The sequence below is a fragment of the Nicotiana sylvestris genome, chromosome 1, assembly GCF_000393655.2.
Source record: "Nicotiana sylvestris chromosome 1, ASM39365v2, whole genome shotgun sequence".
Lineage (NCBI taxonomy): Eukaryota > Viridiplantae > Streptophyta > Magnoliopsida > Solanales > Solanaceae > Nicotiana > Nicotiana sylvestris.
This window is the reverse complement of record NC_091057.1, coordinates 184,756,163-184,781,589: the sequence shown is the minus strand read 5'-3', so window position 1 is coordinate 184,781,589 and position 25,427 is coordinate 184,756,163. Positions and strand designations below refer to the sequence as shown.

The 25,427-nt window shown below is 34.4% G+C and overlaps 1 protein-coding gene across 1 annotated transcript; it reads left to right on the top strand.

Moving 5' to 3' along the window:
* The first annotated feature begins 19,988 nt into the window (after positions 1–19,988).
* LOC104235962 (transcription factor bHLH121) lies at positions 19,989–24,835 on the top strand. The gene is made up of 5 exons (XM_009789801.2): positions 19,989–20,322; positions 21,406–21,533; positions 22,702–22,829; positions 22,918–23,391; positions 23,855–24,835. Exons 1-5 carry the CDS (start codon positions 20,198–20,200, stop codon positions 24,005–24,007), a joined length of 1,008 nt encoding a protein of 335 aa, XP_009788103.1. The 5' UTR covers positions 19,989–20,197; the 3' UTR covers positions 24,008–24,835.
* Positions 24,836–25,427: the final 592 nt, after the last annotated feature.

The window sequence follows — 25,427 nt, the reverse complement described above, 5'->3', positions numbered from 1 at the left end:
GCAACACCTATTTCACTGTTCAGGAGGTCGGGAAGAAGTACATTGATGAGAGTAGCATTCCCTTGATCGATGATAAGCCTGAGGAATTTGCCGTTGTGGTGAACAACAATGATAGCAGCCACATTATTCAGGTTCATCTAGTTGCCACTATCGCGAGTGCTGAAAAGAACCACTATGCCATGAAGGATTCTGTGACAAACTCGAAGAAGTATATGTCTGAGAATAATCTGACAAGCGAAGTGGACTTAAAGGGCATAGATAAGAAGATTGACAAGTTGGTTTAAGAGGTTGTTGAGTTTGCAGATGCAAGCCCTGTTCCGGATCATAGCCAGCTGCTAGAGCATGTATTTGTTGTTCCTAGGAGCTTTAGAATTGGGCCTGATCGAAGGCATGTGGATGCTCCGTATTCTCTTATGGTGAATGGTGTAATAAGCAAAACTGGAGCAACTTCCAAGTCTGTCAAGGAAAATTCTTCTGCTGAGTTCGTAGGGAAACATTGGTTCCTTCTACCTAGCACCATGACAACTTTTGCACTTAGTAAGATGTTGACAAAAGAAACTCACATATGCAAAGAAGAGAAACATATTGCTTACAGATTGATCTATGAGTTATTAGCTGATACTTCGACTTCTCGAGTAAAGAAAAAACGGAAGAGAAGTGGAGATGAGACAAATTTAGAAGCAGTAGCTTCTGTCATGGAGCAGCTTGATGAATTTGATAAAAGACATATTAAGCTTGATTATATGACCTCAAAAAGGGCCTGTGAACAGCTCCAAAACAGAGGTGTTATTGGATGCTACCAAGTAGATAGCTACAACAGAGAGGAAACTGTTGGTTGTAGTATTGTGTGGCACAATGGAGAATTGTGGGGAGGCACTTTGAACACTCAGTGTCTTGAAGTCTTTGTTTCCATAGAGATCAGAAAGAACCTTACTCTTGCAGGACCTGAGATACATAAAGAGTTATTGGCAAAGGAACTTGCTTAATGCCCTGGAGCTAAGCTATTTTTCCTTGATAGCCATTTCCTTCTAGGTGGTCTATTGGTGAAGGAGGTTGAATTGCTGAAAAAGAGGTTTCCGAGGTCACTCGAGCATGACATGGTCTTAGCACTGACACTTGTACTTTTTGCTCATGCTAGTGTTGGAAAGAAACCTCATATCATCCAGGAAGTTTATAACCAATTTGAGCAACTTCACCAGAGAAAATTAACATCTCTTGATATTTTTGTGTTGGTGTGCACTGCTGGAGAAAATTGTGAAATAGATGTTCCATTGAAAAATGGGATGTGGCAACTTTTGGGTGGAGAAGCTGGTGATTGTCACTCATGGTTGGGTCTAGACTGTGAGGATCTTCTTCATAAAAGTCTGTCTCGTATGACTTTTGTTGTAGTACACTCTGAGAATTATAACGAGATTGATCTGCTATTTAGACATTGTAAGCTTTTGCACACCTGGTTATTAAAAGGGATCTTCTCCAAATTTAGGAAGACACTGCACATCAGTGTCACACTTAGAAACTATTACAAGGACATTACCAGTTTGATAGCTTTAGCAAGGATGAGAGGTGGACATATTTAACCTTTAGTTGTTGTTGCAGCTAGTGCACGGACTGAAGCTGAAACCACAAATATGGTTGATAATGCTAAGACAAATGTAGTTCATGCATTGCAAATTGCAAGAGATCTAGCTTGGAAGTGGCAGAATATGAATTCCTTTTCTTTTGGACTTGATCACTATCATAAGAACCAGCTTTCACTTGCTTTCATTAAAGCTGAAGTTTTAGGCATTTTTAGTAAATTGTTCTGTGACATGGATGCTGAAGTTATACGGGAAGATGCTGGTAGTAAAATGTTGAAGTAATTTCCTTTGTTGTCGAAGCTGGCATGCCGATATTATGGGAAACCTTGTACCCTATTTACTGTTGCAGTTTTGAAGGGAAGTGTGCTGGTGCTAATTCATAGTAATGTTATGGAATATTTATATTTTAAAGTGGTTGATAGCAGTTTTGAGTATGACAGAGGAAGGGTCTCTATTAGTGTTACTTCACAAGGCGAAATAGAAATTTGCAAGAAAGTTATGTGTGATCCTTCCCATTTGCTTAACAAGATTATCCTACCTCGGAAGAAATTGAATTGCATATCAGATGTGTATTTGTTCTGTTGTACTTACACTCCCAATGTTGCCCAAAGGAAAATTAAGTGGAAGTGCTGAATATGATACTATTACTTCACACAGGGGATTTCAGGATGTACTTGGAGTCTTGCAGTCAGAGTCTCATTCTCGGGACAAATCCAACATGTTCTTTGTTTTAGTGAAGGAGCAAAGGCGTTGTTTTGCAAGGAATTCTTCCCTCTTTCAACAAGTTCACTTGCAAAAGTGTGATCATTGATGGTGATAATTTTGAATCATGGATTCGACTTCCTAATGATAGCATTTGCACTGTTGGAGCAGTAAAGCTTATGAACATTGATCCAAAGAAACTGATAGAGTATGGGGGCTATATTCGAGACTTAAACAAGCTATTCTTTTCATTGTTGAAACTACTGCAAAGCCAAGAGGAAAACAAGATAATCAAGCTAGTCCTTCTCAATTACAAAGATTGTTGGATGTTTCTTAAGGTGCGGAAGAAAAAGATCAAACTAACTGATTTGAGGACTTCAATAATGTATAATGCTTGCACGGGGTTGACAATCATTGATCTGGAAAGATACAAATGCTTCCAGAGTACATTTTTCCATCTCTCCTTCCTTGAGGACGCGAAAGTTCTTAATTGGGGAGAACTTATACGATTTAAAATGGAAGGGGTTGGAGTTATTGGTGGAGCTTGTACAATGGGCTTGCAAGGTTGTGTTATGAAGTTAGTGAGAGGAGTTGCCGGAGTAACAAACAAGTCTTACTATTTGCATTTGAGTCCATTTAGCTAATTTACTTTATTATTTTATTACTCCTTTAGCTAATTTACTTTATTATTTTATTACTCCTTGTAAGTTTCTCTGATTCCTTTTTAGTCCTTAGGTCTTTACTCACGTTTGAGGCTAAAAATTTGGGTACACCTTAGCTTAATTCTTAGCTTTAGTTTCTTCTTAAATTCTCAAATCGTAACAGGCATCGCAAGAGTTGATGTTGAGCGATAGCAAATTCTCGAGTTTTTGGTAGGCGTTTGGACATTGTTTGGATAAAGTTTAAAAATACGATGTTGAAGTTAAAGATGAGTATTTGGGAAGTTTCAATTGTATTTAGATATGAATTTTACTCAAAATTTGAAGGTTGGTTACTGAAAATTAATTTCGATTGAATTGCTCCTTAAAATAATTTTTTTTTATATTTTATCAGAAATTTAATATTTGCAAAATGCTGATCGCCAAACTAATAATTTAAACTTCAATATTTTACAAATACTAAATTTTAGTGTGTGTGTATATATATATACTAGCTTTAGGGTACGTGCGTTGCAGGTGTTTATCGCGTCAATCAATTAAAATTTATATAAAAGAATAAGTTATGTAAAATTGTAATGGACATTAAAGTAGATGCAAACATTTGTTTATTAAGTTAATGCGATAGTTAGAGTTACAATAATTGGACCTACAACAATAAATGATTTGATTAAGTTTGTTATGATGCATTTACTAAAATGCCAAATATTTTAGCAAAGAATATTAAAAGTAAATATGCATGTATATTATTGTGGGAAAAAATACATGTAAATTACTAAAAAAATATTAATCATAGGAGTAAAATATTGTACGTACATTTAATGTTAGATAAAAAAACTGTAGTAACAATATTTTGGAGAGTAAAGTTTTATGTCAAATATGTGAAAGAAAATTTAACGATGTAGTTCTAAATATTAGGAGTTTCTATATAGTTAAAATAAGAAGAAAAAAAATTAATAATTAAAATTTTATTTGATTTTAAAATTTTAGATAATAGAATTAATTAAATTATAGCTTTGACTAATATGAAAGCTATTTTAAAGGATAAAAAATGCAAATAAAATTTTGCTAAGGAGCTTCTTACTTTTGATATAGTATCAATAGATGGAAAGTACGTGTTGCATCTTATTGTACGTTCGCTAGGTGTTACCTCGTATTAATGAGAATGATTTTTTAAAAATAACATAAATATTATTCAAAAGATGTGTTCACGTTATAATATAAGAATTAACAAAAAAATTATAAGTTTTAAATGATAATTGTGTTAATCATGTTTAGGAATTTGATCTATTCTAGTAGTTTTTCCTTTAGTTTGTTCTAATACTTGATTTATTATATAAAAATATCAGAGGAATAATATTTGATTAAAAGGTGAAACTATATTTTGTGTCTACCCGCTTTGAAAGTTTTAAAACTATAATAATTAAGACCCTTGAACCTAAAATTGATGTTCGAAGCCAAAAGTATGATTTCAAGGCATATGGCCTACGTGCCTTGGAACTTGGAAGTCCTAATTTGAATTTGTAATATATGGATTTTAAGCTTCTAAATTTAAAAACGCTTTTTTTTTTACAAATAAGGTATAGTACATAATCAGAATAGAAAAAAATTTAATACATAAATTTAATTAATTTTGACGTCCTAAATATTTAAGAAACAATTAAAGTCCTAAATATTAAAAAAATAATTAAATAATTATTCTGATCAGTGCAAATTTTTTGACACTTTCTAAAGTAAAATTGTGTAAATTTCGATGATAAAAACAGTAGAATAGTAAAGCTTCTTTTATAGAAGCATTACATATATAACTGAAACAGGAAAAAAATTATGTAAGGTAAAATTATATATAGTTAAAATAAATAAAGATTTAAAAAAAAAAAAGACTCCTAAAACAAAAAGAAGTTCAAAGTGCTTATTTTTTACCAAATAACTTACAAAAAATTAATCTAAAATGAGTACAAAGTGATCGAAACTTTCCTAGTATAAAACGAAAGTGCTTGAAATTTAATTGAGTCAAAATTTTATTTAAAAGGCCTCCTAAAACTAAAAGGAGTTACAAAGTGGTTACTTTCCTAGGATAAATTGTGTTTAAAATTTAATACTGCTAAATTTAAGTGGAGATAGAAAGTGAAAAATCATCATAAGTCTAAAATTAAATGGAATTTGAAAGTGACGATAATTTTATTAAAAGATCATCTTAAACATATAAGTGGTATAAAGTTTTAGAAATTTTCCTAGTGGTAATTGAAAGTTCATAAAATTTAATACTACTAAATCTACATGGATTTGTAAAGGCACGACTTATAGATATAAAAGGAATAGAAAAATTAAAGTCTTAAATAGTAGGAGAATAATTAAATGAGTATTCCTAAATATTAGGAAATCTATTAAACAAAATATTTTTAATTATTAGAGAAATAATTAAATGACTGTTTTATCTAGTGTGAACTTTATATTTAGAAGGTAAAAAAGACAAACGACATTTTGTTTAGGGCCTTCGTGCTTTTTAGTTCCAATTAATAATTTTTTTAAAAAATTTCATAAGGTAAAATCTTAATTGATTTTAGAGTATTAAATATTAGGACTTCCTACGTAGTTCAAATAAAAAAATTATAACTAAAATTTTAGTTAATTGCAAAATCTTAAAATTTTAAGAAAAATAATTTAATACAGTTTTGTCCAATATAAGAACTATTAAAAGCAACTAAAAACGGAGAAAAAGGTCCAATAAGAGCACGAAAAAATAGTAAAAGAAATAACTTGACTAAAGATTAAAGCATACAGTCTAATACAAAAAGGATTCTATTCAACCAAGCTTTACAATCCAGATTAGCAAAATAAGATGTATTGGTTAAATACGTGCATGCAAAATTCAACTACTAATACAAATACATGAATGCAAAATTCAACTGCTTATTAAAAAATTGCTCAAAGAAAGAAAATCTAAAACCCTTAAGTTTGTAGTTGTTGCTCCAACAAGGCAAAATTATGATGATGAAAAGGTGAAATTGTAACTTCTTTTTATAGAATTACAGGCGTATATAAAATTGGGTGAAAATTTTATTTTTAAAAAAGACTCTTATAAGTTTTCAAAAAGCTTGTCTTCATCTAATATAATTATAAAAAATTTAGTGTCAAAAATTTATATCAAAACTTTCCTAGTGTGTGCATGAATTAGTCAAAATTTAAGAACTTTTCAAATGTGAAATTTTAATACTCCTAAATTTAAATATAGTTGAAAGTATCAAAAGTTTCCTAGTATGTGAATTAGTTAAAATTTTATTAACTAAAGAAAAACCGAAACCTTCAATATTTTCGTGGGTAGGTAGAGAGTGTTACGGGTACAATGTTATTGACTTATAGTTTTTCGAAGGTTATAATTAAGAAAGTTATACCTTCTGATGAATGGGGAATCAGCACACTCAAGGATCGTGAATATACACATCCAAACCAAAAGATTTCGGTCAAATTCAATTATTGGGATGTGACGACCCGACCCGTCGTCTCGTGAGTTACTGTCTCGTTCGTTCCATTTTCTGCTTCCTCATGTTTCATTATCGGTATTGGGTGCATTAAAATTTATTTGGAGCGATTTTGATAAGAAATGAGACATTTAGTCTCTTTTAAGAAGGTTTAAGTTGGAAAAGTCAATCGGACGTTAACTTATGAGTTAGAGGGCTCGGATGTGAATTTCGACGGTTCAGTTAGTTCTGGGAGTGTGATTTGTGACTTAGGAGCAGGACCGGAAGTAATTTTGGAGGTCCAGTGTTGAATTAGGCTTGAATTGGCGAAGTTAGTATTTTGGTGAATTCCGATTAATAGGTGAGATTTTGATCCGGGTGTCAGAATGAAATTCCGAGAGTTGTTGTAGCTTCATTGTGTCATTTGGGATATGTGTGCAAAATTTCAGGTCATTCAGACATCGTTTGGTCGGGTTTTTTATCGAATGTGTGTTTTAGAAGTTTTAAAAGAACTTAGGCTTGAATTCGATATAATTTGATGATTTTGGCGTTAGTTGAGGTGCTTTGACGATTGGAGCAAGTTTGGATAATGTTTTAAGACATGTTGGTGCTTTTAGTTGAGGTCTCGGGGGCCTTGGGTGTATTTTGGAAGGTTAACGGATCGATTTAGGCACGAAAAAAATAAAGCTGCTGCATTTTTTTACAGCACTGTGAGCAGTACCCATGAACAGTGCCCCCGTAACAGTATTCGTGAATAGTGTCGTGAACAGTACCCCGTAACAGTATTCGTAAATAATACCCCGTAACAGTATCCGTGAATAGTGTCGTGAACAATACCCGTAACAGTATCCGTGAACAGTACCCCGTGAACAGTAACACGGGTGAACAGTACACTGGGTAAACAGTAATTCTGAAAAATTCTGGGCAGAATGTTACATTTCATTCGCGAAAAACACCCCATTTCTCCACCATTTTTAGTCATTTTGAGAGCTTTTGGATGGGGATTGAAGGGAGTTTCAACTAAGATCGATTGGAGGTAAGTTTTATGAGTTAAATACATGATTTTATTGAAGAATCATCCTAGAAATCCATGAAAACATAGCCAAATTATAAGAAATTAGGGTTTGAGATTGAAATTCTAAATTTGGGATTTGAGGGGTCAAATGGACTCTGATTCTTGTGAATTTGGTATGTATAGACTCGTGGCAAGATAAGGAACATTTTGATGTAAAAATTTCTGGATTTCAAGACGTGGGCCCGGGGCTCGGGTTTTGCAAATTTCGTGATTTTTGATATTTTTCGAGTCTTTTCGATTGGGTTATATTCCCTTAGCCTATTGTGATGTATTCGTTGTGGTTTTGGCCAGATTCGATGCGCGAAGAGGTCGATACGAAAGGAAAGGGCATCGCGAAGTAGTATTTGGCCGGCTAGAGGTGAGTAATAGATGTAAATGATGTCCTGAGGGTTTGAAACCCCGAAATTTCACATCGTAACGCTATATTGAGGTGACTTGCACGCCGGATAACGGGCGTGGGGTAGAGCACCGTTGGGGATTGTGACTTGGTCCGTCCCGAGAGATATTTTACTACAATTTTGGTTGAGACGTATACTTTATTATTGTGAATTGGGTTTGTTGTCATGCTTGGGGCCTTGTGCCGACCTGTAGAATCCTTAGGGGATTTTTGACTGGTTTTCCTCGCTTATTTTGTTAAAGAATTTATATCCTCAGTCATGTTTCCAATTGTAGGCTTCTTGCCAATTATTTGAATCTTTTAGGGATTGATATCACTGCTTTCGCATATTTTGCATATCATTTGACCTCAGTCCAAGGTTTTAAATACTGTTTTGCAAACTCAGCCATCTTTCTAAGATTTGAAAACTTAAATGATATTTCTAAATGATATTTCGGGCTGAGAACTACTGTTTTACAAATGCCCAAGGGGCTTATGATGATTTCTGGACTGAGCATGGATCGGGCTGCGCGCCGCAGCAGTGTTATATTGATATTGAGACCGAGAGCTTGGTTTATTACATTGATATTGAGGTCGAGAGCCTGGTTGATTACATTGATATTGAGGCTGAGAGCCTGGGTGATTATACTGAGATTGATATGAGACCGAGGGCCTAGATTTGATGCCACGAGATGGCTTGATATTGCGCTTGGGCTGTAGGAGCCCCTCCGGAGTCTGTACACACCCCCAGTGAGCGCCGTCGACGATAAATAAATATGGATGGCTCGGGCTGCACGCCGCAGTGGGTACCAGAGGGTACCGTCATATGCATTGCATACACTCATGCATTTATTCTTTATCTGCATTATCTGCCATAATAATTATGTGCTCTTATTTCATTGACTGGTTGCTTTATTATTTTGATACTGAGCCTGAGGGGCAGATTTCTACTTATTATTTTGATACTGAGCTCGAGGGGCAGATTTCTACTTGTTGTTTTGATATTGAGCCCGAGGGGCAGATTTCTACTCATCATTTTACTGCCAAATTACCTGTTTTACTGGTTTAAAAGAAATTTCACATGATGTTTCACTGAATTATTATTTTAAATGATTTCACTACTTCTGTATAAAATATTGTGTGCCTTAACGTGTTTTCTTACCTTCAGTCATTATTTATATTTATTACTCACTGGGTCGGAGTACTCACATTACTCCCTGCACCATGTGTGCAGGTACAAGTATTCCTGAGGCATAGAGCGAGTTTTCTGCTGTTCAGTTTTCATCGGAGTACACAAATGTTACAAACAAACAATTGTCGTATAAAATTAGGACGACTTCTTTTATCTTTCAATCAAATACTATTTCAATTAACACTTTTTTTACAGTTAAGCTTAAGTATTGGAATGAATCGAAGTAATAATTGCTGTAAGATTAATCACATGATTAGCATTTATCATTTTCGAGTACTTGCATTGGACAAATTTTTATTAACTAAAAAAGATCCTCCTAAATTAGAAAGAAAAATTTAATAATACTCCTTGTCGCACCTCCTTTTTTCGCGCCCGCGGGGCGCGTGGAGAGTTTTCTCCAATTGAAGGACAGTCGAAACAGGATTTGTTTATTTGTTTCAGAGTCGCCACCTGGGAATTTTAAGGCGTCCCAAGTCACCAATTTTAATCACTGAATCGAGGAGAATATGACCCAGAAATTCTGAGTAAGGAATTCTGTTAATCCGGAAGAAGGTGTTAGGCATTTCCGAATTCCGTGGTTCTAGCACGGTCGCTTAACTGTTTTTATTATTGGCTTAATTATCTTGATTTTTATTAAATACTTTTTGTTACGTGATTTTTCTACCGCTTTTACTTATTGTGATTAAGGACCCTTCTTTGAATCGAATTACGCGTACGTATATTCGTGTTATAAATTTAAAAATGCGGAATTGTGTCACGCGTACGTGTACACAATAACTTTTGATAATATATTTATTAAGCAATCATTTTTTCGAAATTGTGTTGAATCAAGAATATTTGTTTTTCTTAAATATTGAACCGCACATCGCGGGTTTTTATGAAATTAATTTAACGCCTTTGAAAAAATCCTTTTATTAAATATTCGCTCGAAATTGCGCGTACGCATAATCCGAATTTTGCTTTTAAAAATATAATCAGGGTACGCGAACGTATCCCTAATTGCGCAAAATATTTGTAATGATATTAGGGATTTTTCCACAAATTGTTTGTTGTATCTACACATTTTATATGAAAATACTGAGAAATTCATATTCAAGGGATGTCTTTAAATTCTTTTAAAAGAAATTCACAATTTTTAAATATTGCCCGTTGACTACAATTTTCGAGTATTAATTATGTTCATCCCAAGACTATTCAAATTCACAGTGAAAGGATAAAAATTTGATTTTTTAGCAAATACAACATATATATGTATGCCAAAGGATGAATTGTATATGAAACTAACAAATTCTATTTCTAATTACCATTGATATAAAGTGTTGCAGTTGGTACTTATACATCTCGTTTCATTCTCATATACTCGCTTTTAATCTAATAGGCCTAATTATTTGGTCAATTTGTTTTATGAAGGTAGATAGGCATCGAGTTTATAGAAAAGGAGTTATTACACAAGTTAATTCAATAAAATTACTTTACATGCAACCTAACTGTATGTCGTAAACATTCATAACGTTTTAACATCGTAACAAGCTATATCATATCACCTTTCACCAACGTTTATACACACATCTATTATCTTTATAAAAATATACCATCAATACCATCTTAACCTTATTTAACAACAAGAGTTAGTAATGTAGTTTTCTTGATATTTCTACATTACTCTTTACTTAGCTAACAACACCATAAAATTTAAATAATGGCCCACTTTATGCCATGTTTCCTACCTTGACAATCTTAATCACAACTATACTTTAATGAAAATTTAGAAAATTAACCTTGTTACAACACTTATACAGTCTTCAATAAAGGATATTTAACTTACAGTCATCCTATCAACATATACTACTTATTTGATCCAGAAACAAAACTGAATTTTTAATTAAAGAGCTTAAATGAATAAAGATATTATTACAATTCAAGCTTCATTTATCTGTCATACTGAATCTCTTTCCAACATATAATTTAAAAGGATATGCACCTGGAAGTGGAGGTAGAAGAAGTAAGTTTCAGCAGTAGCAGCAATAACAAAATCAATGGAATAGCAGTCTTTCCACAGGTTTGAGCAATAATAAGACTCGAAGAACCCAGATGCACAGTGACAGAACTTTTAGGAAGTTTCAGATTTTTAACTGAACAACGATATTGAACAAATCCGGACAGATTTAATGAAAAGAATGATATTTCTGATTCTGAGACTTAGAACAAAACAGACTGAAAAACATAAAGAAGATACTTTGGAAAATGGTAGAAGATTCGCCACCTGGGGATATATCCCGCACAAGCCAGGCTTATATCCCGCACATGAGGATGGAAAAGTTGAAGAAGTCAGGCGTCCACCTGGAGAATGAGGATGAGAATTAAAGAAGTCAGGCGTCCACCTGGAGAATGAGGATGAGAATTGAAGAAGTTAGGCATCCACCTGAAGAATGAGGATGAGAATTAAAGAAGTCAGGCGTCCACCTGGAGAATGAGGATGAAGAATTAAAGAAGTCAGGCGTCCACCTGGAGAATGAGGATGAGAATTGAAGAAGTCAGGCGTCCACCTGGATAATGAGGATGAGAAAAGAAGAAGTCAGGCGTCCACCTGGAGAATGAGGATGAGAAAAAGAAGAAGTCAGGCGTCCACCTGGAGAATGAGGATGAGAATTAAAGAAGTCAGGCGTCCACCTGGAGAATGAGGATGAGAATTAAAGAAGTCAGGCGTCCACCTGGAGAATGAGGATGAAGAAAAGAAGAAGTCAGGCGTCCACCTGGAGAATGAGGACAAAGAATTAAAGCAGTCAAGACACCCACCTGAAGAACGAGGGAATACAATTGAAGTGTTGAAATCAAAAGCCCGCTCATATGATAAAGGAGCACACTTAGAATCAATAAAGCAGAGAAGTCCAACAGAATCCCCAGCAAGAAACAACAAGAGTTCCAAAAGGAATACGGAATAAGCCAAATGCCCAAGAGTCACCAAGATATCAAGACAACAAGAAACGCAAGGGCATGATCTAGATAAGATTTTTATAATTCATGTACCATAGTCTAGTTTAGCTTTTTGTATTTCCTTTAAAGTAAGGTGTAATAAGGAGGTCAGCAAGCAGTAAAAACAGCACGAAGCAGCAGTAACATCACAGTCCCACGGTAGTCCCAGCTACCAAAAAATTCCCGAACTACATTGACCTGATTCCTTTATAGCCAAGGATATGTAGGAAACCTTTGAAGCAGAGGTTCGGTCAAATCTTTCTAAAAATGCTTCCCACGGAGTATTCGAACGGGCAAAAATCGCTCGTATCCGCTCACTTTATCTTTGCACGAAAACTCTTCGAGTTTCCGCACAAAGAGGGGCAGCTGTGAGCACGTGATTTTTGCCTTACGAAAAACTACTCCAAAATAAATCAAAAGATAAAATAAATTTCTTTTACTGTGTATTTTTTTTTGAATTTGCATGGTGTTAAATACTTGTGTTATGTCCGTAAGTGTTTACATTGTCATAATAAAATGAAAAATAAAATAAAATACATATTGCATGCATATAGGATTTAATTATGCATTTAAAAGATAATTTAAATAAAATCACAAAAAATATGCAATCGTTCTATTTTAAATATTTCACTGTGTGATTGATGTTTTGTTTATGTGTTAAATAATTGTTATAGAGTAATTAATATATTTTTTGTGAAGTTAAAATTATTTTATAGTTAATATTAAAATTTAAATTAGAAAAAAATGAAAAAATAATACATATACACAAAATCGGACCTGGATTAAAATCCAGGCCCAAACCATTTTAACCCACCCCCACAGCCCAATCCAAAACAGCCCAGGTACCGGTCCAATTCAGCTACGCCAAACGACGTCGTTTGGTGATCATTCATCAAGGGCCGTTAGATTAGATCAATTCAACGGCTGAGATACACTACCCTTTACCCGTAACCCGTAACCCGATCCAGTGACCCGACTCAGCCGACCCTGGCATTAAACCAAACGACATCGTTTGGTTTAATGAATTGATCCTGGCCCTTCATCTTACTTGATCGGACGGACAATATAAATCCACCACACCCCTATATAAGTCCCAAGCCCCTACCCCGGCCCCTAACTGAACACCCCCCCTCCTCTCACTGTTCATCATCTTCCTCAGACCCCCCTAACCCTAGCCGCCCTAGGATCCCACCGCCTAAAACCCGGCGGCATCAACGCCGTCGGTCACCAAAATAACACCCTAGAATCCCCTGAACATCCTCTACACAGATCTAACATTGTCTTCCTTCGAATCAGGCAACTCTTCGAATCTTAAATCGAAGGTTGGCCTGAAAACCTTATCTTCTCCGATGACCTCCAAAATAACACCACAGTTTCTCCTAAATCCCCGCACCAAGGATCTGTTAGTTGCATGGTTCGAATCATACTGGAACTACTCGAATCTTCATTTGAAGATTCGAGTACAACCCTGACCTTATTTCAACCTACTTCAAACTCACACCAGTTAACCCCCTGACCTCCCTCGTGCCTAGAACATGTTTGGTTCTCCTCGAATCTGACCAGAAATGGTTAAATCCCAAATCGAACTTTCAAGAACCCTAAAAATACCAAACTTTTGGATTCCGTTCAGATTGAATAAAGATTGAGGTTTAATCGACCTTAGTCGAAGTATTTTCAGTGGAAAATACTTCGACTAAGGTCTGTTTGATTTCAAACAAAATCCGAAGCCGAGTTGAGTTCGAGTCTGATTAAAATTCAGAGGTACTTTTCTATTTCTGTTTGCATATTCTGTATGTATTTTTGTTTGTTTTAATAACTTGTTAATTTTTTTATATATATTTTTTGTTTTGATTAATTCTGTCATTTTGTCTCATGCCCGTCTATATGATCAAAATATGAAACTGTTTCTGTTGGTTGTGATTGTTCATAATGTAAGTAATCGACTCGATTAAGTTCGTCGATTAGTTATATTATGAATTCTCATTTATGATAATGCTAATAAAAAAACAGTCTGCTTCTATTATTTTAGACTGATTATGGACAAATGTTGTAAATAGTCTACTGATTAATACTTGTCAATTAAATCATGTTTGTTTGCAAATCAGTAATTTCAAATGTATGATGTGTATATATCGTTTTCTGAACAGGGCATTGTCAGTATATTGACAAGGCTCCTGTGTTTGTTTGATTTATTGTTCAAAGTTAAAGCTCAGTTACTGAACTCAGTGTAATATGTTGCTATGATGATTGGTTCTGAATTCAGTATGATTCTACCAATGTTTGATTGGATGTAATTGTATTAGGAATTACATTTTTAATCAGAATTCAGTCCAAACTCTAGGATTGGTTATAGCTGCTTAAACAGATTTTAAAATCTGTATTGTGAAATTCTGAATTTAAGACAGTAATAACATTAATTACAGTAGAAAATCTGGGACATTTTTGGACAGAATAGTGAGGGTAATATGATATAAAAGTGAGCTGATAGTGGAGTGATAATGGCTATTAGTTAATGAGTAATAATGGGGAACAAAGGGTAATGGGCTGCTTAAAATCAGGATAGGATCATTTAATGTATTAAAAAGTAGTTTGTAATGGAACTTTCTGTTTTAAAAGAAGAAAGGGGTCCAAGAAGCACTTAAAAAGCATAGGACCAGCCCTGTATAAAGACAGGAGCTGGACAGCTTAATGAAAAACTTGAAGAGAGTTTGAGAGATATTAGGAAAAAAAAAAGAAAAAATCTGAAAAAACAGAAGATTTTAAGAAAGAAAAAGAAAGGAGACTGAGAGTTTTTGAGAGAGAGAATTGGGACTGATTTAGGGCAGCTTAAAAGAAAGAGTTTTCAGACAGAAAAATTAGAAAGGAAGAAGAGAGAAAATCTGATTTGAAAAGGAAAGGGGCAGATTTTGAATACAGATTTGGAAGAAAGATTGAAATCAGATTTTGAGAGGGAGATCTTATCAGTTTTCATAGAAAGAAAGAAAAAACTGAAGCACAAAAATAGAATTCTGTCTCGAAAGTCAGGATTGAAGTTGATTCTGTGTTTAAAAATTGAAATTTTTTCAGTCTGTTTTGTTCTAAGTCTCAGAATCAGAAATATCATTCTTTTCATTAAATCTGTCCGGATTTGTTCAATATCGTTGTTCAGTTAAAAATCTGAAACTTCCTAAAAGTTCTGTCACTGTGCATCTGGGTTCTTCGGGTCTTATTATTGCTCAAACCTGTGGAAAGACTGCTATTCCATTGATTTTGTTATTGTTGCTACTGCTGAAACTTACTAACAGGATCCCAGAAAGTTACTAACGCCGCAATCAGATCATCACGGGGTTTAACTTTCATAATGTCCGTGAGATTTTCCAAATGCTTGACGACCCATTTTTGACCGTCTTCGCCTAAATCATACCACCACATTTGAAGTTGACATAGAAATTCTTCCGTACTTGTGGATGAGGGGCTTTGTGTGGTGCTCATTTTGTATCTGAAATTTAATTTTGATAAAGTCAAAATTCATTTTGAAACTTTATACTAGAAAAAAAAATCATTTTCGAAATTTTTTTTATTTATTAAATACCTTTATTTCAAAATTTAAAACTATTTTTTTTTCGAAATTTTTTTTTAAAACAACCCATTTTATTCCTTTCTTCTTACTATGATTTTATTTAAGCTGGTCAACAAGCATGTTCGAGGCAAATGAATGCACAAGTAACAAGTAGGATGCATCATGATGGTCTTTTTATTTTGGGTTCACCTGTCCTAGACAGACCCAACCCCTGTGTTGAGTCTCCAAGGCCAAATGCATATGATGCAAATATTCGTTCCTACTAGGGATCCGGTACATGGCTGAGTTATTCTAAGTGTAAAACCTTAGGTTGATTGTTCTAAACCTGGCTTACCCAAACGGACAGTTTGAGCCGAAGCGGGGGCAACGTACCGGGAGCACGAAAGTCTGCCCGGCCTAGTTACTTGTCCCAACTCCGTCTTATTTGGTATGACTTTAACAGAAAGGTGGGTCACGCGCACGTGTACACCATAAATTCAGAAGACTCAGAAAGAAAGGGGTTTCGTAGCAGTTGTATATATTCACAATTCAAATAATATTAAAGCAGTAAAAAAAAATTTAGCATGTTAAGCATATAAACAATTGAAAATCATATTGTAAACAAAGCCAATTAATGCAGTTACTTTAAGCTCGAATTCTTTAAACCCTGAACCAGTGGTTCTGGGTTACAGTGGAAGATAGAAACCACTATTGTCCCCAGCAGAGTCGCCAGAGCTGTCGCACCTCCTTTTTCCGCGCCCGCGGGGCGCGTGGGGAGTTTTCTCCAATTGAAGGACAGTCGAAACGGGATTTGTTTATTTGTTTCAGAGTCGCCACCTGGGAATTTTAAGGCGTCCCAAGTCACCAATTTTAATCCCTGAATCGAGGAGAATATGACTCTGTTTATTATTCTGCGAACCAGAAATCCTGAGTAAGGAATTCTGTTAATCCGGAAGAAGGTGTTAGGCATTTCCGAATTCCGTGGTTCTAGCACGGTCGCTTAACTGTTTTTATTATTGGCTTAATTATCTTGATTTTTATTAAATACTTTTTGTTACGTGATTTTTCTACCGCTTTTACTTATTGTGATTAAGGACCCTTCTTTGAATCGAATTACGCGTACGTATATTCGTGTTATAAATTTAAAAATGCGGAATTGTGTCACGCGTACGTGTACACAATAACTTTTGATAATATATTTATTAAGCAATCATTTTTTCGAAATTGTGTTGAATCAAGAATATTTGTTTTTCTTAAATATTGAACCGCACATCGCGGGTTTTTATGAAATTAATTTAACGCCTTTGAAAAAATCCTTTTATTAAATATTCGCTCGAAATTGCGCGTACGCATAATCCGAATTTTTGCTTTTAAAAATATAATCAGGGTACGCGAACGTATCCCTAATTGCGCAAAATATTTGTAATGATATTAGGGATTTTTCCACAAATTGTTTGTTGTATCTACACATTTTATATGAAAATACTGAGAAATTCATATTCAAGGGAAGTCTTTAAATTCTTTTAAAAGAAATTCACAATTTTTAAATATTACCCGTTGACTATAATTTCCGAGTATTAATTATGTTCATCCCAAGACTATTCAAATTCACAGTGAAAGGATAAAATTTTGATTTTTTAGCAAATACAACATATATATGTATGCCAAAGAATGAATTGTATATGAAACTAACAAATTCTATTTCTAATTACTATTGATATAAAGTGTTGCAATTGGTGCTTATACATCTCGTTTCATTCTTATATACTCGCTTTTAATCTAATAGGCCTAATTATTTGGTCAATTTGTTTTATGAAGGTAGATAGGCATCGAGTTTATAGGAAAGGAGTTATTACACAAGTTAATTCAATAAAATTACCTTACATGCAACCTAACTGTATGTCGTAAACATTCATAACGTTTCAACATCGTAATAAGCTATATCATATCACCTTTCACCAACGTTTATACACACATCTATTATCTTTATAAAAATATACCATCAATACCATCTTAACCTTATTTAACAACAAGAGTTAGTAATGTAGTTTTCTTGATATTTCTACATTACTCTTTACTTATCTAACAACACCATAAAATTTAAATAATGGCCCACTTTATGCCATGTTTCCTACCTTGACAATCTTAATCACAATTATACTTTAATGAAAATTTAGAAAATTAACCTTGTTACAACACTTATACAGTCTTCAATAAAGGATATTTAACTTACAGTCATCCTATCAACATATACTACTTATTTGATCCAGAAACAAAACTGAATTTTTAATTAAAGAGCTTAAATGAATAAAGATATTATTACAATTCAAGCTTCATTTATCTGTCATACTGAATCTCTTTCCAACATAGAATTTAAAAGGATATGTACCTGGAAATGGAGGTAGAAGAAGTAAGTTTCAGCAGTAGCAACAATAACAAAATCAATGGAATAGCAGTCTTTCCACAGGTTTGAGCAATAATAAGACCCGAAGAACCCAAATGCACAGTGACAGAACTTTTAGGAAGTTTCAGATTTTTAACTGAACAACGATATTGAACAAATCCGGACAGATTTAATGAAAAGAATGATATTTCTGATTCTGAGACTTAGAACAAAACAGACTGAAAAACAAAAAGAAGATACTTCGAAAAATGGTAGAAGATTCGCCACCTGGGGATATATCCCGCACAAGCCAGGCTTATATCCCGCACATGAGGATGGAAAAGTTGAAGAAGTCAGGCGTCCACCTGGAGAATGAGGATGAGAATTAAAGAAGTCAGGCGTCCACCTGGAGAATGAGGATGAGAATTGAAGAAGTCAGGCATCCACCTGAAGAATGAGGATGAGAATTAAAGAAGTCAGGCGTCCACCTGGAGAATGAGGATGAAGAATTAAAGAAGTTAGGCGTCCACCTGGAGAATGAGGATGAGAATTGAAGAAGTCAGGCGTCCACCTGGATAATGAGGATAAGAATTGAAGAAGTCAGGGTCGGCTGAGTCGGGCCACTGGATCGGGTTACGGGTTACGGGTAAAGGGTAGTGTATCTCAGCCGTTGAATTGATCTAATCTAACGGCCCTTGATGAATGATCACCAAACGACGTCGTTTGGCGTAGCTGAATTGGACCGGTACCTGGGCTGTTTTGGATTGGGCTGTGGGGGTGGGTTAAAATGGTTTGGGCCTGGATTTTAATCCAGGTCCGATTTTGTGTATATGTATTATTTTTTCATTTTTTTCTAATTTAAATTTTAATATTAACTATAAAATAATTTTAACTTCACAAAAAATATATTAATTACTCTATAACAATTATTTAACACATAAACAAAACATCAATCACACAGTGGAATATTTAAAATAGAACGATTGCATATTTTTTGTGATTTTATTTAAATTATCTTTTAAATGCATAATTAAATCCTATATGCATGCAATATGTATTTTATTTTATTTTTCATTTTATTATGACAATGTAAACACTTACGGACATAACACAAGTATTTAACACCACGCAAATTCAAAAAAAATTACACAGTAAAAGAAATTTATTTTATCTTTTGATTTATTTTGGAGTAGTTTTTCGTAAGGCAAAAATCACGTGCTCACACTCCTAAATATAGAGTTGGACGAAAACTTCCTATTGTGTAGAGAACGAAAATGTTTCCTAGTATGTGTGTCAATTATAAGTATTATAGGAATAGTAATTAAATAATTATTCCTAAATTGTAGGGAATTAATTAAATGACTTTTTAATATTAGGAAAATAATCAAATGACTATTTTGTCTAGTGTGAACTTTATTTTAAAAAGGGTAAAAAAGGCGAACGACATTTCGCTAAGGGCCTTCGTGCTTTTAATATAGTATAGATAGATATAGATATAGATATGGACACACAAAACTATGTTTTCCTTTTAATCCCAAAATATATTTTAAATTTTTATTACTAAAAAAAATAAAAGAAATTATTCTTATTAGATTTAAATGATTCACCTCTCTACAAAGTTAAAGTTCTCGTCAATCGTCTCGACTTTCAACTTAGATTTCTATCCCTTCTTGTCAAATATAATGTTAAAAATTTAGAATTGTTTCGACATTTTGAATACAATACTTTATAAGGTTGGAGGTAAATGTTCATTTTTATCTTGTTATGCCAAAAAATTATTATTATATGAATATTATTTTCTACATGTTTTGCAAACTTTTGTCACAATTGTATAGTTGAATACAAAGAAAATTACTTATAGCCCCATATTCTCTCGTACAAGTACTAAATAAGTCTACAATTTAAATCTTTTTTAAGATTTGTCTAGACCTCAATTTGGACATCAAACGTAAAGAGAGAATCAAGAAGGTTAAAAAAACAAAGAAAACCAAGTCAAATGCGAATATTCCAAAGAGTTTTGTACACAAGGATGCAACTTGGAGAAAGTTGAGTGGCGGATTTTATATTTTCAAGAAAGAAGTTGAAAACGAAAGGGAAAAGAAAATATTAAAAAAAAGAGGAAGTTGAAGGAAAAGATAACGGATAAAGTGAAGGTGGAATCTCGCATCGGAAAGCACTGCGAAAATAATTCAGTGCATAAATTGTTGTTCATCGACTTCAAAACCCTAGATTCATCATTCAATTCGCGGTGGTGAACTCAGAAAATGGATCAATTAAACAACGGCGCGATGTATCAATCGAATCACCTTTCAAATCATTGTTTAGCAGAGTTAAATCAGCTGCCTTCTGATATTGCCATGCCTTCTAATGGCTTCCATTCTGAATCCAGGTTTACAAAAAAAATTCTTCGTAATTCCAGCTCACTTTTCGTGTTATAGTTTGTCTAATGCTGTATTGGAGATTAAACAGTAAAAACATAGTTATGCGATTGCATTTAACTATGCCGCTTCAATTATCATCTGTTAGAAGTTCAAAATCTTATAAATTGACAAAATTCGAGAAATTTGAATAGAGAGCCAAATATAATTAATCACGATTCTAATCGACTGGGATCTGTATCTCATTTTAAATTATTTTCACATTTTTTTTGGTAGAGAAAGCTGATACGATAGTTATGCCACGCTTAAACGGGTGAAGGGCGAAATCCTTAAGCTTGCATAGTATCAAAAGGTGTGGTTGTGCTTCGTTCAGTGGGTAGTGGTATTCTCCAGTGCAAATTATGGTAGGACTTTGAGTTAAAATACTTGCTTTTGAGTTTGTTTTGGGGGTTATTTAAGAACATAGAAAAATCAAACAAAACGTGTGTGTATGTGGCCTAGAAAGGTTTTTTTAGAAGGTAAGTAGATTATGTATTGAAAATGCAACAACTTAGCACCTTAGCACCAGGTGCTAAGGCAGTATAAGAGTCCGTAATTCTTCCTCTAAGGAAAAAAAATAAATCCTAGGAAGTGTGTACTTAAACAAGAGTTATGACTCGGGTGTGGCCTAGTGGTCAATGAAGTGGAAGAATAACCATAAGGTCTCAGGTTCAAATCTCAGCAGAGACAAAATCATTAGGTAATTTCTTCGCATCCGCCTTAATATTGGTGGGCGGAGTTACTCGGTACTTGTGTTGGTGGGAGGTATCAGGTATTCACGTGCAACTATGTTGGGCCATTCTTAGCATACGAGTATTGACAGAACAGATGTGCACAAAAGGATGCTGTAATCAGACTAGCATAGTAGCATCTAGTTGGCTAATTTAACTAAAAAAAAGCTAATTGAAATTTGACAAGCATCTTTGGCTATATGTGGAACTGGAGATTTTCTTATACCTTGGTCATATTACAGAGAAATAAATATGTCTTTTGAATATGACTTCATTGTAATTCTCGTGAACTAACTTGTTTTACTAATTCTTCTTTATGTGCAGCACTAAACAACAGCCAGAAGCAGAACTCAAAGATTCTCTGGCTGCAAGAAAAGTGCAGAAGGCAGATCGAGAAAAATTAAGGAGGGACCGCTTAAATGAGCAGTTCATGGAATTAGGAAAGACTCTTGGTAAATTAGCAAATCTTTGGTTAAACTACTAAGTTCTTGCTACATTTTGTTTTCTCTGAGCTCATCGGCTAATTTGACTGCTGCATGTTATTTTACCTCATTGAGGCATGTTATACTTTCTTGTTGCAGCTACACATTGACCTTTAATGTTCTTCTTGTTTTTGTATTTTGTAATGTTTTAGTTTTAAATATATAATTACGTTTACAATTGGATAGTGCAATTGAATTACCATAAATTACACATCTTGCAAGATCAACTCAGTATAGGCGCTTGTCTCTTTTGAGTAGGGATAGCATTTGATTTTGGGAGTCCATGGTATTTGATTCTGCGAATAGGTTAATCATATCCTGAAATTTGAAGAGGCAATGTTTTTATTAAATGTACTGTAGGCTTCATTTTGTATGCTGATAAGATAATATGGTGCTAAATTGTAATACAAGGATTAATAATACATGAATCATGAAATGAGAAACACTAGGGTTATAGTCAAGTTTTTGGTTGATTATGCAAAAATGTGGTTCCAATACTATGTTTTTGCAATTTGATTACCTTATTCTTGTCTCAAATTTAGCCTTAAATTTCTATCTTTCACGTTGTAAGGGGGTTAAAGTCATTTGAAGTCCTTATACTGCATATTTACAGCACCACCTGTTCATTGGTATTGGATAATACAGAGTATGCTGTTGTTTAGTACGCCAATTGTTAATACAGAGTGCCGAAGGGCGTATCAAACACCGGAATATCTAATACAATGCCCAACACAATCTTTAAATTGAGTACCAAATGACCACTTAAGAGTCTGATGGAAGAAAGAAAAAGAAATGACCCCTTAGGTGTCGTTTGGTTCAGTTGCGGGATATCCCATGGGATTACAATTTTGGGATATCTCATGAGATTATCTATTCCACCTCTTATACGGGATAGTGAATACCACCATTTTGGTATAAAATCTATATGAGTATTAGCTAATACCCACAACCAAATTTGGGATACTATAAGCCCCAAATTTTGTACCGGGATTAATATTCTTATCTCAGTAATCAAACGATCCCTTAGAGTTAGTTTTTGTGCACAATCTATATATACATTTTTTTAGGATAAAACAGATAGGCTTTACGGAAATATAGGTTTAACCATGTCTTATTCATTCGAAGATTTGATACACAGATCCTGATAGGCCTAAAAATGACAAAGCATCCATCCTTAATGATACTGTTCAAATGCTGAAGGATTTGACTGCTCAGGTCAGCAGACTAAAATCTGAGTACGCTGCACTTACTGATGAAAGCCGTGAGGTGATCTCTTGACACTTTCTGAAAGTAATGTTCTTCTCTCTCATTTCATAGCCATAGAAGTTCTTATTTTTTCTTTTTCCTCAAGCAGTTGACCCAGGAGAAGAATGATCTTAGAGAAGAGAAGGCATCTCTTAAATCTGATATTGAGAGCCTTAATGCCCAATATCAACAAAGAGTAAGGACTATGTATCCATGGGCTGGGATGGATCATTCCATGGTCATGCATCCACCTTCATATTCGTATCCGATGCCTGTTCCAGTTCCAGCTGGACCAGTTCCAATGCATCCATCTCTGCAGCCCTATCCTTTCTTCAGCAATCAAAATCCTGCAGTTGTTCCAAACCCCTGTTCGTCTTTTGTTCAATATATGACTCCCAATACGTTAATTGAACAGCAATCGGCTCAGTATATGTCTCCAATAATCCAACCTAGTAGTATGACCAGACAAGACTCTAGAAACAAGTCATCAGATCAAGGAGAGAGCAGGATTGAGAAAAGTGAAGATTCCAATGAAGTGGCAACAGATTTAGAGCTCAAGACACCTGGATCTGCATCTGATCAGGTTAGTTAGGACTGCTGATTTACTTGGCCTACTTTCCCTTTAAGGAATCCCAATTTATTTGACCTGTTTCTTAGATGGCCAAATATTTTATTACTTGTGGTAACTGGCACCAAGTAGCTGCTGTGATATGTAAATTACAAAATGCAAGAACTCAGTTCCTTTCTTGCGCATACAATGAACTAAGGAAATCTATCAAGCTATTCAACTACTCTTATTTTACTCTTGAGTTGCCTCAATTTCATTTCTACAAAACTACTTCACTTTTATATACTTCAACTAGCCCATTAAGCATAGATTTTACTTTCTCCACTATGATGATAACTGTCATCCTTCAAGCTTTCTTTTCTTAATCTATTGCTGGTGAAATAGAATTCAATAAAATAGGAAAAAGGGAATCTTCTATGACCTAAAGGCACTTTGGCAAATTAAATATACCATCATGACACACTTGCAAATTTTGCAGGACCATTCATCTGGACAAAGGAAATCCAAAAAGATGTCAAAGAATGATAACAGCCTCACAGATGGAAGTTCGTCAAGTAGATGTTCGTCATCCCATAGCGTACAGGCCATTTCTTCAAATAGTGTAGTTAGGGGAACAAAGACAGATGATTGACATTTGGGACAGAGTAGGAACCAGGTTATTACCATTTTTATTGCTTCTTTTTTCGTCTGGTCCATCTGTGTTATCAAAAGGTTTACAATACCGAGTCAGGAAGCTGTTGCTGGTGCAATGGGTTCTGAATTTGGATATTTCTCATTGTATTTCCCTAACAGTTCTAAGGGGGTCATACCATGGAGGCTAGAGCTGTTGTTTCTGGAAAATAATATTGAATGCAAGGGAAATGTAGATATCCTGTCCATGAAAGTACTAGTGTTACATAATGCCAGAAAACTCACCATCATTCATCGCCTCGCATACCTAATCTTTACACCTCTAAGATCTTGTATCCTTTCCGAGCGTGAATGTGATTAAATTCTGAATTTTGGTGAAATAAGCAGGTTTATTTGACTGAGGTATGTCTTTGAATTAAGACCTCTCGTGAAGACTTGCCAAGTTCTCTGGAATTTTCAGTTAACCGCATACTTCAAGGTTACAATGCACGATAGAACTATAAAATATGTTTTCCGTCATGATCAGTACGACAGATTGTATGGGAAGGATTCATCATTGAGTTTATCTGAACTGCCATTGGATTGTATGGGATCTTTCACTATTGCCGGCAGCTTTTGCTGACGTGGAAAAACATATACTTCTTTTATCATTTTATGCAAGTTTTTATCCAGCGGAGTGAAAAATTGTCAAAGCATCTGGTTCTTCTGTTAGAGTCTTGGAGATGAACACACAATTAGTTTACTCGTGCTGTATCGTCAATAATGTGCCTTGTTAACACCTTTGACATTGTTCAATGGCTAATTGGATGGTAAAACTAGTGATATTTAAGCTGGTTTCAATTCTAGTTATTTTGAATTCACCTATAAATTGCTAATGAAAGTTGGCTGCGTATGAGTTGCTAAACGAACCAGAGAAAGGATAGATAAGAGGTCTTTTCTTTGCTAGGTTGCAACCATAGAGACACGAACACGTGGCAATAATTGAGTAAGTTTGGTATTATCCGAACCATGGAAAAAATATCCATGAGGAAAAAAAAGTTAATGAATTATCACGGAGAATCCGCCCGTCAATTTGTGGTTAGGCATAGATAACGACGGCTTTCTGTTTGGTGTCATTTTTAAGTTTTAACCTCCGCATTGTGACACCAGAAGCACGAGCTCATGTGTAGTTTGATCTCCTTCGGGCAAATATAAGGCTACCACCCATTGTGTGGGATTGGATTTCACATCCCAAGTGCAGAGTTTTAAAATTTTTTATTTTATTATTCAGTATTCGATAAGTAGTTCATAAGTGGAAATCATGTGAAAGGCTTCACTTTCAACTAATACTTATCGATTTGTCGATCACTAAATTCATTAGATTCTTGTGTTGAATTAGCTAATAAGTGAAATATATGTAACACTTGATTCTTAGTAAAAAT

Coding starts and splice junctions, on each gene's coding strand:
- LOC104235962 (XM_009789801.2), top strand. CDS start 20,198: ATGGATCAATTAAACAACGGCGCGATGTATCAATCGAATCACCTTTCA. Junction 20,323..21,405: donor GGCTTCCATTCTGAATCCAG/GTTTACAAAAAA, acceptor CTTTATGTGCAG/CACTAAACAACAGCCAGAAG. Junction 22,830..22,917: donor TTACTGATGAAAGCCGTGAG/GTGATCTCTTGA, acceptor TTCCTCAAGCAG/TTGACCCAGGAGAAGAATGA.